General features: G+C 36.0%; 1 protein-coding gene and 1 long non-coding RNA gene across 7 annotated transcripts in view; one reads left to right on the forward strand and one right to left on the reverse strand.

Annotated features, from left to right (window-relative positions):
- LOC115649800 overlaps nucleotides 1-11,652 on the forward strand; it is a 56,864-nt gene extending 45,212 nt beyond the window's left edge. For 3 of the 4 annotated variants that reach the window (XR_003999933.1, XR_003999931.1, XR_003999934.1), the window contains 3 exons: nucleotides 6,622-6,700; nucleotides 7,554-7,667; nucleotides 11,169-11,652. This is a non-coding gene — a long non-coding RNA (uncharacterized LOC115649800). The remainder of the gene's footprint in view (nucleotides 1-6,621; nucleotides 6,701-7,553; nucleotides 7,668-11,168) is intronic. The other variant, XR_003999935.1, reaches the window with a different exon arrangement.
- PAPOLA (poly(A) polymerase alpha) overlaps nucleotides 1-15,234 on the reverse strand; it is a 96,140-nt gene that overhangs the window by 36,371 nt on the left and 44,535 nt on the right. For 2 of the 3 annotated variants that reach the window (XM_030558797.1, XM_030558796.1), the window contains exons 9-14: nucleotides 15,013-15,151; nucleotides 12,595-12,667; nucleotides 10,855-10,975; nucleotides 9,798-9,882; nucleotides 4,618-4,671; nucleotides 3,608-3,727 (exon numbers count right to left, since the gene is read on the reverse strand). In XM_030558797.1, the coding sequence (XP_030414657.1) occupies nucleotides 3,608-3,727; nucleotides 4,618-4,671; nucleotides 9,798-9,882; nucleotides 10,855-10,975; nucleotides 12,595-12,667; nucleotides 15,013-15,151 (592 nt within the window). Of the gene's footprint in view, nucleotides 1-3,607; nucleotides 3,728-4,617; nucleotides 4,672-9,797; nucleotides 9,883-10,854; nucleotides 10,976-11,662; nucleotides 11,725-12,594; nucleotides 12,668-15,012; nucleotides 15,152-15,234 lie in introns of those variants that run through there. The other variant, XM_030558798.1, reaches the window with a different exon arrangement.

Consider the following 15,234-nt stretch of genomic DNA (forward strand, 5'->3'; position numbering starts at 1 on the left):
GCTCTTCCCCATTGTGATCCCGTCCTCCCAGACCCTCATCCTGCACAAGTCTTTGGTTATTTCCCCCCTCCCCTATTCTCCTCCAACACTGAATGCAGATTTCTAAGATGAAACTCTCTTCGGACAGGAGGTGAACCTGGTGAGCTCAGAAACCCAACCCAACCAGAGCAGCATCAAGAATTCACCTTTCTCCTGCAGAACTCTTGCCCTCTCTCATCTTCAGAGCACTGACTTTCTGAGATTAAAAAAAAAAACAAAAAACAAAAAAACAAAAACCTTACCCCTTCAAAAAGCCAAGACTCCTTTAAAGACACATACAAAATAGTATACAAAAGGCTAATCCTGCAGCAGCAAGAGAAAAAAAAGCCTCCAGGCACAAATCACTCCCCTACTGAAGGTTAATCCTGAGGTAAAAATCTTTCCGTATCCATGGCAAGGACTCTTTTGAACAGGTCATAAATATATTGATTATATAGAAGAATTTATTGAATTATTCCAGACATTGATACAGTTCAGAAAAAGTTAATGGAGCAAAGCAGCAACAGTTCAGGTCTTTTGAATGGGAAGTTTATGTTTAAAATACTTCCAGATGCTTTTTTGTCTCAAAAGACTTAGCCGTAAAATACCTACAGATGAATCCCAATACCACAGAAGCACTTCAAGTCTGCAGTACCATCTACGTTATAAGCATGCTTTTGCTTCTGGATCTTGTGCTAAAGATAATACACCACCAGCAAATGAATCCAGCCAACCACAACAGAGTACAATTACTGAGTTTCAGGATTGCTACAAGCCCATGGATCAAACACAGTACAACACCTTAATCAATACTATTGCAAAATGGATAGCTATGGACTGCAGACCACTCAACATTGTAAACGTCAGAGGGCTAAGAGATATTATTCAAATTGCATCTTCCAATCTGTCATACACCTTGCCCTCCTGAGGAACCACTGCATCACAAATAAATGACATATATGACAACGAGAAGACTACAAAGTTGGAGCTTCAGAAAAATGCACAAGGTGTTGCTTTGACTGGTGACCACTGGCCATCCTGGAGCAATCATAACTATCTTAATGTCATGGCACACCTTATTGATGCTGCCTGGACACTGCAGTTGTTTGCTGTAACAGTAACTCATACTGAAGAGAAACATTATGCTGAAGCATGTGCAGAACATTTCATGGATGTTGCAAAAGAATGGAATATTCAAGAGAAGGTAACAATTAGTACTGACAGTGCACGTAAAATTGTAGCAGCTGCCAGTCGCTTGCCTTTTGAACACATGATATGCATTGATCACAGTCTGCAGCGATCAATTACAGTAGCACTCAGTGATGGAGGTTTTGAAAACATCCTGGTAAAATGCAGAAAACTTGTGGGCCATTTTAAACACAGTCTAGATAACAGTACAGAACTAGGAATACAACAAGCCGCAAATGGACAGAAACAAGACCCTCTTGTACAAGATATTTCAACCAGATGGAACTCCACATTGGCTACGATTCAGTGCTGGCTTTGCAACAAAGAAGCTATCACATCCACATTAGCTCTTCAAAAGCACAATCTATCAGTGACAACACATAAGGATTTTGAAAAACTGCAAAAACTAGGAACACTACTTGAGCCTTGCAGGTCTGTGACTGAACTCAGGGTGTGTGTGTGGGGGAATATTGTATGTCTCCTGCTATGTGGTTTTACCCATATTCCACCTTACGGTAGTCTCTGATGATGACCCAGCATATACTGTTCAATTTAAGAACACTTTCATGACAGATTTCACAAAACGCAAAGAGATACCAATCTGAGATTTCTAAAAATAGCCACAACACTAGACACAAGATTTAAGAATCTTAAGTGCCTTCCAAAATCTGAGAGGAACAAAGTGTGGAGCATGCTGTCAGAAATCTTAACAGAGCAACACTCTGATGCGGAAGCTACAAAACCCGAACCACCAAAAGAGAGAATCAATTTTCTGCATCTGACGCAGATGACGAAAATGAACATGGGTCGGTCCCCACTGCTTTGGATCATTACTGAGCAGAACCTGTCATCAGCATGGACGTATGTCCTCTGGAATGGTGGTCGAAGCATGAAGGGGCATATAAATATTTAGCACATAAATATCTTGCGATGCCGGCTACAACAATGTCATGCCAACACCTGTTTTCACTTTCAGGTGATACTGTAAACAAGAAGTGGGCAGCATTATCTCCCACCAATGTAAACACGCTTCTTTGTCTGAGTGATTGGCTGAACAAGAAGTAGGATTGAGTGGACTTGTAGGCTCTAAAGTTTTACATTGTTCTATTGCTAAGTGCAGTTATTCTTTTTTACATAATTCTACATTTGTGATAAAAAGATTGTACTACAGTACTTCAATAAGGTGAACTGAAGTTTTTTCTAGTGCAAATGTTTGTAATAAAAAAGATAAAGTGAGCACTGTACACTTTGTATGCTATGTTGTAATTGAAATAAAATATTTGAAAATGTAGTAAACATCCAAACTATTTAAAGAAATGGTATTCTATTATTGTTTAATTGGGCGATTAATCACAATTTTTTTTAATCTAGTAATTTCTTATTTTAGACAGAGCTATAAATACTCTTGCTCAAATTCAATTTTTGGGCATGTAACTAAATTATGCTTATAGCAGCCACCAATGGGCTCAATCCAAGAAGCCACTGCCTTGCTGAATAGCCTATGTAGAAGGTTACATGGACTTTCTGTAGATATTTCATAATGAAATGAGCACTGATTTTAAAGCTAAATTCAATATGAAAATGTTTTACACGCTACAGACAACACAAAGTCAAAATGTTACACCTGCAAAAACACATGTTGAACTGTTCACAAAAAATTATTTCCCAACCTCAGACTTGATAAATAACCTCTCACTAATCTGGCTATGGCAACTGATATATAGAACACACCAAGTCAAGTGCAGTTTTCTGGCCAAAAAACAAACACAAAACAAACCCCAAAATACAGTCCTACCAGTCTGGAAAGCAAAATAATAGAATCAGAACTCGCCAAACATCCTAATGTCAGTTTTGAAACATGTACTTGCTTTCTTCCTTCAGGTACCAGACATTAGTGTTTCCTAAAACATTAATCACTGGCAAGTTAAAGTACAAAAACTATTAGCTATAGATGTATTTCAAAACTCCAAATCTAACTAAACTGTTTTAGATTGATAATTAAATCAATAAGAGACTGAGTCTGCGATTCTTGTTTGACTCTCCTTGCTACTAATAAAAGCATAACAGTCTTTGGTAATAGTCACTCAGACAATTGCAGTACAAGAGGGGAATACCCTGGTTAGTATTATGGCAACTTTGCACAGTATATACTGTGCTAATTAGCAAAGTTGTATCACTCCATTAAGGTATTCCTACTGCTACAAAAATATCTGTATGCAAGCCAAGTGATTTTCATTTAAAGGGAATAACTGCTGACAACTCAAGTCATTAGTCAACTTTACTTTCAATTAATTGTTCACTCATTTCAGTAAAAGATTTGAATAACGTCCATTGTAAATTTACAGTTATCTGTATAAAATGTCCTTCAGTTATTGCATTAAGGAGCGAGGATCTGGCTTACTTGTCAGGATTCTCCTTGGGTGCTGGGAATGATTGAGGATTCACGTGAGCCAGTGTAATGAACTCATTCTTCTCCAAGCTTCCAACTAGAATGCGGATTTTTGACTCCACCAAGCCCACCCTGAATGAATAAAAAACTTATTAGTAAGTGACAATTTAAAAATACCTGAAATACAACTACACATTTCTGGAAGGAAAAAAGTCCAATAGTTCTGATTATATCAATATCTGGAAATATCAAGTAACAAACTACCCAGCCAGACAAGCTCACTCCAGACCATTATGCTTAATATTACTTTCCAACAAAGCCACGTAGCTTTATTCAGTGGAATTCCACATCATCGTATCTTGAAGTTATGGATGACCTTGTCCAAACTGCCTGTGCCCAAAATGACACTAACAATGAAAGATTTTGCTTGGTGTAGTAATTAAAATACTATGCATTGGTTTAAGTCTTCAGAAATCAAATATTATCCTAGCCAGGAAGGGCTGAAGGCAGCAGATTGAGAGAGGAATTAATTTATATTCAAATGAAGGTCTGTGTGGTTTTTTTTAAAACAGCTATTTTACTCTAATGCCTAAACATGTGAGAAAAAGATATATTTGTTGAAGATTCAACACCTCTGCCACTTCAACTAAGGTGAGAGAACTCAAATATCTGAGAGCCCCAAATAAAAACCAGAGGAGAGGGAATGATATCTAGCTATTCAGGCCTTCTCCATACATCATAAAACTCATGGGAATATCTTTTTAAACGTTTGCAGGTTCTTTTAAATAGAGTACTGCAACCAATAATATTCTCCTTCATTCTGTTTCCTTAATGAATCTCTGGTTAATGAAAGAGGAGCAATAAAATTAACTGTCTGAATCTATTTAACTCTGGAACACAGAATCTTCACTTTTTTCTTTGTAAAATATGTATTACTTGTTCATTTACATCCCAGGTTGGTTGGATAAAATTATTTTGAAATTTGGGGAATTAAAAAAAAAAACAGCATGCATGATACTCACCATTCTAGTCGCTGTTTTTCTGTTGGTGCACTTGCTAGAAGTACAATGTAATGCCTTTGGAGATAAAGACAACAGGCTATTCTATGTATGTCTGACACTGGACATTCACAGTTATTAACATCCTTATTAGTTTAAGCTACAAACCCAGACAGAAGAATAAAACAAACAGTTAAAAATAATATGCACCTTATAATAAAGAGCTTAATCTACAAGAGGCTGCAGACGAGTATGGTATTAGATTTTTTTTCCAAAAAAATTTCAACTCACATTGATGTCCACAGCTGCATTAATATCAACAAAAGGGTAATAAATGCATGGAAATACAGTAGCACTTAAGCCAGAATCTCAACTAAGTGAGACTATGACTTAAATTGCGAATTGCAGAAGGCTACTCACTTTGGGCAAGTGAAAGAAATACAAATAAAAACAAATATTCAGAGTGCTGCCACAGGAAAGTCTGATGTTTTAGTCACAATTACCTTATTTCTCAAGACATAGCTAGATGACTGATTTGATACACTGGTTTGAGTAATTTATCAAAAAGGTAAATATAGCCATGAAATGTAGTAAGTAGTGTCAACTTTAAGAGTTTTTCCAAATAATTTTTCCTGAAGCTTCCTAAAGAGTCTTTTCTCTCCCCTTTAATCTGAGAGTTCAGGATTTACTCCAGAATAATCCTGACAGGTTTTCAATATATTGAGTCAAAAATCTCTAACTGCATAAAAATCCAAAATATTTTTAATGAAGGAAGAACTAGAATAGTTAAGCTCAAGGGAGGTGGATGGTCAAGGGAACTTCATTTAAAGACAAGGATTGAATTAAAAAAAATTTTTTTTTAAAGATTAATGGAATAAAAATTTCAAGATCTTGTAAAATGATCTCAAAAGCTCTATCCTACATGCCTAAGACCCGAACCTGCAAAGATTTAGAAACGTAAATTTATACACTGAATAGGTTTACTCACACTTTGTAAAATTAATGCATACCTAAATCTTTTCTGGATTGGGGCCTAATTTTTTAAAGACAGGAAGATTAGGGGCCGTATCATAGTATATTTCATGATTAAACATACTGATATATTTTTTTAAGTCAGTGGATAAATAAGACTGTCCAGAAAATTGCGAGGTCAATCTACAAGTCACTATAAACGTAACTCAAAACCAACAGGTCAATGTAAGGTATGTGCGTGCATATTGATTGGTCTAAGGGGGAAAATGGGCTAAAAGTATTCTGGACTAATACAATTGAAAGGCTTGTACTTTAAGAAATGAAAGGGGGGGAATGGAGGAAGAAATTTATTCTCTTTTTAAAGTGGCTAAAATGAAATTTTACCATAAAAGATTCATTTGGTTATGTTAGTATTATCATGAAGCACTTGATGCTAAAATGTTCTGTCTTAGAAACAATTTTATCTATTTTTAAGAACGTACTTGTGAGTAAACACTAAGCCATTTAAATTCCACAGAACTAAAACACTACTTAGAAACGTGCAATGTCACAGTTACAGACAGTAACTGATTCTTTCCAGAGTGCTATTCCACGAATTTAGCAATGTTATTGCACAAAAACTCATGCACCTGAAGCAGAAAATGAGATTCTTTTAAATATTACTACTATATTATCTGACTTTATACTGTTATGTAATTTTAATACCAACTCCTCTTAATGAATACTAGATTTTTTAAATTGTTCTACTTGACACACCAACAGGATCTCTCACAATGGGAAATGAACCTTAGTCGTAAAAGATTTTTATAGTGAAGTGGACATATTTCCAGGTATTTAAAAACACTCATTTTCTAGTGGTTTGTTGAAAGCTGCTCTTTAATGGAGCTTTAAAGGCCTTTAAGAACAACTCTATGAAAGTAGCTTGATAAATCTAAAATCCTTGCTTGGTTAGTGAAGGATGCTTCATATTCTGATTATAAATCTCAAACAATTAAACCATAGTTACTGAAATCCAGATTTTAAATAAACTCAAGTCTATTAACAATCTTTGTTTAGACAGAGTCAGTGAACGCAGGTTGGAATTGAAGAGGAGAAGGAAGGGAAAAAATCAAGATAACCAGATTTTGTGATTAAGGTAGGATTTTGTGTTGCATAGCAGGGTGAGAAATAATTTCATCACAGGATATCCAGTATTTCCAGCTTTCCAGTGAGAGAATATTAGTTTCTAGCCACTGGTGCTTCACAAAACATTGGACCTTAAAAGCTGTCATGGGTCCTATGACTAATAGCAAGTAACATCTTATTGTAATTTTCAATACCAGATATTCTTACATAATCCTTTTAACTTTACAAGATCTTTGTTGCTTTACTATGAGATCAGAAGAAAATAATAATCCAGCTATTACAATAATTTTTTAGCACTGTGACCATTATTGAGAAGTACAGTATATTCCTTTCAGAAACATTTGAGTTTTCCTCCATTATGCCTCTTCCTGAACAATTTTTTTAAAATCAAGACTACTGAATGAGAATTTAGTGAACTGCACCCCATTTTTAATATCCATAATCACATAAAAAGCCAAAAGCCATACATCCTATCGTGCCTCTTTTATTCAGAATGTTTTGGAAAAAATATTGTAATGAACAATTGAGGGTACCCATCCGGACTTGCCTACTTTAAATAAGGTTTCTTCAAATCTAGGTTTAGCTATATTTAGCCAATAAATGTAGGTCCTATTATGTGCACAAGATACATTAATAAGTAAAGTACCTCTTTAAAGTTTTCTATATTTATTACAACTGATATTGTTTACTGAAGTTTGTACAATGTGTTTAAAGTCATTGTATATGGAGAGTATTTTATTACCAGGCACTTTTTATTTTTAAACTCTAATATGGAAAGAGTCCGAACCATTTCACTTTGTCATTTAACTACAGTCAGATATTACACCATGCTGGTAACTTTTTGTTTGTTAATTTTTGTACAGGCACACAGTCCAGATGTGATGTTTTCTGTTATCTGCTTAACACAGTTCTCCCATCTAGAAAATGGAAACAGTAACAAGTGCAAATAGCCTGAGCTCTGGCCTCTCAAATTTGAAGTGAGTTTTGTCACCTATTCAGACAAATCAGACAACCTTTTCTATTTCAAATCCCCTGCAATTCAGGATATATAGTAACCCCCAAAGTTCTGTGGACTATTTGGAATTCACTTAAATTAAAAATTCATTTGGGAAAAATTAACTGTCTATTCTGCTGCTGATGCATTGTTTGCCAAGGCAATTCTCATTAATAGTGAAGTACGTATTTAAATCTATGCATTTATGGATAAGAATCAAACAGGTTTGCTAAATTATTTTAAAACGTGAACTTCAAGGCAGGAACCATGTCATCTTGTGTCTTGTACAGCACCAAGCATGTTTAAGTTTCAGTAATAAAAGGTTTGAACCGTACAAGGATAAAAACAAGGTTGAAAAAAAAAATCTAGTTTTCAGATCAAAAGGTTTGGCCAATGTAGCCCAAGTTTCTTATTATTTATTATTACAGATAATGCATTTGTATTTAGAGTTATTAAACTGATTAATCAAAGTTTTAGAAGACCAATAAATCTCTTCTATACATTGTAATTACTACTTTCAAAGTCCTCCCAATTCTGAATATTAATAGGCTTCCATGTATCATTCCATAGTCAAGAAATTGGAAAGTCAGTCTTTTAAGTAGAACCTACAAAGTTTGAGCACTCACTGATTGCAGTGACTATGTCCATTTCTGTGCTGCTGTAATTACTGATACTGGTGCACATGCCAGGATATAAAACTTTATTAAATGGGTCTTATTTCAAGTGAACTCAGTCCTGTTAGTGTCAGTTACTTTCAAAACCAGGAGAGAGCATTTGGCAAACTGGAAAGGGGTGTACTTTCAGCTGTTTTAGAGGGCAGTACTAACTAACTGAGTGCAAACAAAAATTCATGTTATAAAAAAAATGAAATCACCTTAATGAAATCCATTAAAAGGTTTCAAATTGAATCTCCAAGACACAACATAAAAGCTGTTCAGGTGTTTTAAAACTTTTATCATGCAAAAGATACAGAAACAAAACACAGACACATTATGATGGTCATCAGTCTTTTTTTAATGGGGGAAAACTGTATATTTCAATCTTGTTTGATTAATACATAACCACCCAAAACAGGAACAGAATTGCAGAAAATATTTAATCTTAACTCCAAAAGTGGGTCTCCAACAAAATTGAGGGCAAATAAAATGTAGTCCATATAGTTTAATAATCTGTATTTATTATAAATTACATTTTTCAGCAAATCCAGTATACATTTAAACAAGCTTCTCCCCTACAACCACAACATACCAGTAGGAACCCTTAAAATGTCTGTTAAGCCTCAATAATTCATTTCCTAGATTTCTCTCAAAAATAAAGGTTTAAGGGTAAAAATTCTGCAAGTCTTTTCCCTAATGTAAAAACATTACATGGCAGTTAGAAATAAACTAGCTGCAATGAAGATGAATATATTCTGAAGCCTTGATCAGCTTTATTTCTTATTGAGGAAAAACTAGTAAAAACTTCACAGTCCATCGAGCTGCCAGATATAGTAAAGGATATATTGTATTATTAAAATTTATGTTTACGATTATGGTAAAAGAAATATATCTTTCTAGTGGAACAGTCTTAAATATCTACTTTCCAGAACTAATTTCCTCAAAAAAAAATTTTCTTTGTGGAGAGGCAGACTTAATTTTACTTTACTTCATTTTGGGAATCTATCAACAATAGTAGCTCATTACCACGACTTAGAATATTTCAGCAATTGGTTAAACCAACTTCTAACTCAAGTATCCTAGTTTTAACATAGTAATTCTATAGCTCTCCAGTAACATTCTGCATGTCTGATCATGGTCTGTCAGGGTGGTGTTCAATTATACTATGGAAAAGAAAAAAGCAGTATAATCATGTTATTTAAGTTACTTTAATTTTTGATAAGAAAAAGGCAAAACTGATCTCAAAATTAACCAGGAGAAATACCCTCCAACAAAAAGGAGAACTTTCAGGTTTGTTTTGTTTTGTTTTAAAAAGATAACACTTTAAAGGTTTCTAATGGAAGTGTTCAACCATACTTAATGCTACTGATGCAAGTGCCTGTCTATAAAATACCATTAATTTTGTTCTGTAAATGATAAAAAACTTAAACATGTCTGCCATGCCATAAAATACATACTTGTACTTTTGAAAGAAGTTTGGAGCTTCAAAAAGTTTGGACCACTCTGCCTTACTCAGCAAAATTTCATCTGTGATAGCAAGACCTGAATTATAAAAACACATTTAAATCTTTTTCACACAGTTGATCCACACCATGTATCCACAAAAACAGTCCATAAACTAAACGGTTATTTCAAGCTAACTGCTAATTTGCTTTTTTTTAATCCAATGGTCTTCTCTTCCAACAAACTTTGAGTAGCTGATTACCATACATACAAAATATCACTGGGAGCAGTGTGTGTTGCTAAAAATTTTCTTACAAGGTTAATTGGACCAGACTATTATATTGCAAAGCTCTACTACACCACCAGAGAATTTTATTCTCTCCTGGTTCTTGTTCACGTTCTTGGAATAAGGCTGAACATGCCATAGAGGAAATGTGCTAAACCCAGGAAGGAGGAAAAGGTTTTCCTTATAGGTCTTAAATCCTCTTCGGGATGAGGGTTACATGTTGCGATAGATGACTGTTAGAAATGGGAGAGTGAGCACAACGCCCTGATGAGAATTATCAGTATTTCCCCATGTGCATCAAGGCATCATCTGGCCAAGACTGTCTCAGTAAATGTCCTTTGACTGTCAGAGGTTGAACTCAATTAAGGCAAGGTACCATTTTCCCAATTTTCTTAAAGAGCTATGCATACTGCCTCTTTAGCACCACTAGCACCTGTAAACAAAGACGACAGATTTGCACTGCAGTCTTCCACATGGTAATGCAGACTGTAAGACCACTGATACAGCCTAGAAAGAACCAATTGTCAGGCTATGATTCCCACTTACAGAGAATGCTACTTTCCAATTAATAATGATCAATTTCTGGAAGGAAGAAATAGGAATTTTTATAAATATTCCATTAAATTTCAAAGTTATAGACAAAATATGAAGCAAAGATGACTGACTGAATCAGTTGTTTTAGGAGGACGCCTGTTGTCAACTAATTATTCATAGGCACAACAATGTTTTAGGTGGAATTATTTTGAAGTCTTTTGGAATATATAAGAGCATAAGATAATACTTACCTTGTTTAAACTCCTCAACCATGACCATCCGTGTAGAAACGGACACATTGTAGGTAGAGTTCTGCTGTGGGTATGCTGGTGTAATTATAGGCATAAGATGGTACCTATCACTGGGATTTACCTATACATAACAACAGCCAATCAGTTTTCTTCAAGCACACATAAAATAAAAAAATTTGGAATTCTCTCTTTGCTAAAATGAATCTTAAATTCCAACGTAACAAATGAGATCTTAGTATACAAATTAGACTGAACAACTTTGAACAGAAGTTGAGAATACTCAAGGATAACATCTTGTCTGCATATTCCTACAGGTAAACTATATTGTGGAAGTTATTCCAAACTCAAATGGAACTGGGAAGATCATAAACTATCAGCATGCCTCACTGTCAATACTGGATAGTTTTTAAAACTAAAAAACACCAACTGAAATAGATCAGTGGTGAATTTATTATTACATCTGCAATGGAAGCTGTGATCATACTGAAACACGAGTACCTCGTTACCATCTGAGCACCTTGGACACCTTCAGAGAAACAGCTGTTTTGAAACCCTTTGAAATATGATGTATGATTTATTCCTATAACACTATTGAAAATAAAGAGCCAGTCTAAGAGGAAAGGCTCTGTGCATCCTGAGAGAAGCAGCACTTGTGTTAATATATCCTTTATTAAAAACCAGCAAATGGGGAAATAAAAGAAGGAAACAGCAAAGACAAAACTACATTTAAATAACGTTAAGCTAGTGATCTTGTGTTTTGTCAAGTTGTAAATTTAAAGTTAAGGTTGAAACCCTGTCCTTAACTTACCCTGTTTTGTTTAGCTACTACAGCACATATGGTTCGTAACATCACACACTGACCTCAAACCCCTACAACAGGAACAATAGGGTGACTTAAGAACATTGTTTTAATCTTACTTTACATCACAACCCAGACGCTATTTAAATGCAGACTTTTGTCAAAGCAAGCGGAAAAGATATTTTAAAAACAGGTCATGCAGTACAGTCTTCAAGCCTATTGTCCACCCACCCTAAGAACATTTCACGATTGGTGAAATAGTACATTTCCCATTTGACAATACCATCTATTTACACCTTAAATAATAATAGTTTTATGTTTAACATAGGATGTTATTCTGAGTCCTTGCATGTTTTTCATCTTTTAAAACTGAAAAATATAAATGATGGAGATGCTACGAAGTAGAGAGGTCAAAATTATGGTAACTGAAAGAAAGGCAAAGTTAGTTTTATTTTGTTTTTTTAATATTTGTATTCCCCTCTGGTCCAAACCACAAAGGACATATTATTGCAAAATTTACAACAAATACATCACAGCAGTTAAAACACAATTTTGAAAAAAGTTAATCGATCACCCAGAAAGTGAAATGTCGTGAAGAAGTGTGATCAATGTTTTAACAAATTGCTTTAGTGTATGCATCTATTTATATAAAAATTGTACAGGGAGCATTTAGCAAGCATTTATTTAGATCACTTACTGCTCAAGTTGACTAGTAGTATAATTAGTGAAAAATCTGGAGTTTAAATGTAGTTTACAGAATGTAAACTCATGTTCTGCGCAATATAGAAGTATTACACATGAAGTTACCAAAAAGAAAATGTAATATCCACACATTACGTTCATTTATAATCTAAAAATAAAGTTTCCCTGGGTTTCTTTAAGCAGTTGATTTTACTCTACTGTAAAATGTAATTTATAGGGGGAAAAAATAATACACTAACCCTTGGGTCCCATACAGGCAAATTAAGATTGCATTCTTCTGGCTGTTTCAATAGCACTGGATTTGGCCATTCCCTGTTTAAAAAGATTGTAGCACTGAATAAGACTAATGGACATGATGACTTATTTTGTAAAACATACAATACGTTTGAATGTGATTCTTCTTCATTTTGCCCTCCTGGCACAGCATCAGATGATTTTTTTTCACCCCTTGAAGTCAAGTCAGTCTACTGTCGGTTTTCAGTTGCTGAGCTAAAGACTTTACATGGATTTATAACAATTTGCTCCAACACATCAGCACAAAGCAATTTCCGTGCCTCTTAATTAAGGGAATGAAACAAACAAGTAGCTGTAAAGCAAACTTCTTTAAATTGTTCTTCAAATATACTCAGACTTTAAGGTCTGAAGGGACCATCCTGATCATTTAGTCTGACCTCCTGTGCATTGCAGGTCACAGAACCTTGACCACTCTTGTAACAGATGCATAATCTCTGGCTGAATTACTGAAAGAACCACCTCTGAAAAGATGTACTACTAATTCTGTCTTCATGCTAGTTCTGTTCATCGACAATCTAGAGAAGAAACTATCAGTTGTGACTATGGTACATTGCCGTATGATTAGTTATTATAAACTACATGCACTAAATTTTAAAAGGTTTTTCCATCCAATCATTAAAGAAAAAGCATGCCAAATGAAACGCTTTCTAAACGAAATGCAACAGTTCTTCTCTTCAAGATGCCCTTAACCCTATAGAGCACCGCCAATTAAGGAGTACATTTAATAGTCTAATAGCCACCAATTAGGTTTTTTTAAAATTAGTATTATAAAAATGACAGTTACCCACAATGGGGTTTCTCAATATTTGTGCATTATGCTCTTGGGCAATGCACATGATTAACAGTTTTTAAAGTCCTCACATAAAACTGGCAATGCATATGCTTTCAGTGTACAGTACCCCATAAACAGGGAGTTTCAATCAATATGCTGAATCAGCATCGTGTGACATGAGGCCAACAATTTGTTACTTACAAATCAAACCCCTACAAATACAGGGCCATCAGACCCTATGAAGCCACTGGACTTTCAGAAAAAGCGAACTGTAATAATGGTCTTCATGTTAGCAATTTAAAGCAGACATGCTGAACTTAGTATCTAGTTGTCATTTTGTACAAGGATTTTAGAAAGTTTCCCTCAACATCTCACACGAGGGACCACACAGCTCAAAGTTACAGATACAATCCTTGAGGGAAATTTTAGTCAACTATTCTCTGCAATTACATGTTTTGCCAAATTTACTTTGCATTTTAATGAACAATTCCCTTGCATACTACTACCATTCCTTAATGTATATTCTGAGACAATAATTCTTGAACATTTTCGTGCTCTTTCGGATTTAGGACAATGCTTGGGTCACATCTGAAAAGTGACAGAGGTCCTGAGTTACCCCACACATTTTAAAACCTTCCAGTTAAAAACCTACAAAAAAATTTTTTTTGTGTTTTTTTCGAAAGGCTAAAGACTACGCCTCTACCCCAATATAATGCGGTCCTTGGGAGACAAAAAAATCTCACCACGTTATAGGTGAGACCCTGTTGTATCGAACTTGCTTCCCCCCACCCTCGTTCCTTGTTCCCTGACCGCCCCCTCCAGAGACCTCTGCCCCTAATCACCTCCAGGATCTCACCCCCTCTCCAACCCCCCTGCTCCCTGTCCCAACTGCTCCGACCCCTACCCACACCCCCTGCCCCCTGACACGCACTCATCGGCAGCAGGAAGTGGAGCAACATGGCCCCAGCCCACTCCACTCTGCCACCTCCCACCCACGGCCCTCCACTTGCCGCTGCCGGTGAGTGTGGGGAAGTTGGGGAAAAGACGCCCTCCGCACTCACCGGCACTGGGAAGCGGAGGGATGTGGCCGCTGCTGGTGAGTGCGGGGGGATCCCTTTCCCCAAGCCCCTTCCCCCGAGCGACACGGCTGGGGCGAGGAAAGTGGAGCAGGCTGCTCCTGGCCCCCCACTAATCCCCCGAGCCAGTCTGGGACTGCGGGTCCCCAAAATTGCCTCCCCCGCCAGCTCCTACCTCCTAGACTCTGGGGGGAGAGGGGGAGCCTGACTGTCCCCGAGACCCTCTGGCCCTTATCCAACCTCTCAGCCCTCAAAGCACCGTGTCAGAGCTTTACCGCGTTGTATGCAAACCCACGTTATATCGGGGTAGAGGTGTAGTATGTCATATAACCTTTAACAAAAGGCTATGTTTTCTACCTCACCATATAACACAATTCACTAAAACAGAGGCAGCAATATTCTTTGTAAATTACCAACTTAACCTGATAGCAGCTGAAGAAATGCCATAGAAACAAGACTAAAATTCAGTGTCTACAAACAATTTTATTTTAGTGTAATCTAAAATTAAAACATACCATTTAGAAAATACCAAGAAAAATTTATGTACAAGAGTTGATGCTATTGCATTTGGATAAAGCTGGCAAGTTCTTGCTACTAACATAGCCCAGGAAACACCACCAAGGAAACCTAGTATATTGGAATAGATGTTGTGGCCTGTTGATGCAGGGGAAAAAAAAGACAGAAGAAGAGAGTTAGTTATCATCATCAGCCATTGCTGATAAGAATTTATTGAGAAC

The sequence above is a fragment of the Gopherus evgoodei genome, chromosome 4 (assembly GCF_007399415.2).
Source record: "Gopherus evgoodei ecotype Sinaloan lineage chromosome 4, rGopEvg1_v1.p, whole genome shotgun sequence".
Lineage (NCBI taxonomy): Eukaryota > Metazoa > Chordata > Testudines > Testudinidae > Gopherus > Gopherus evgoodei.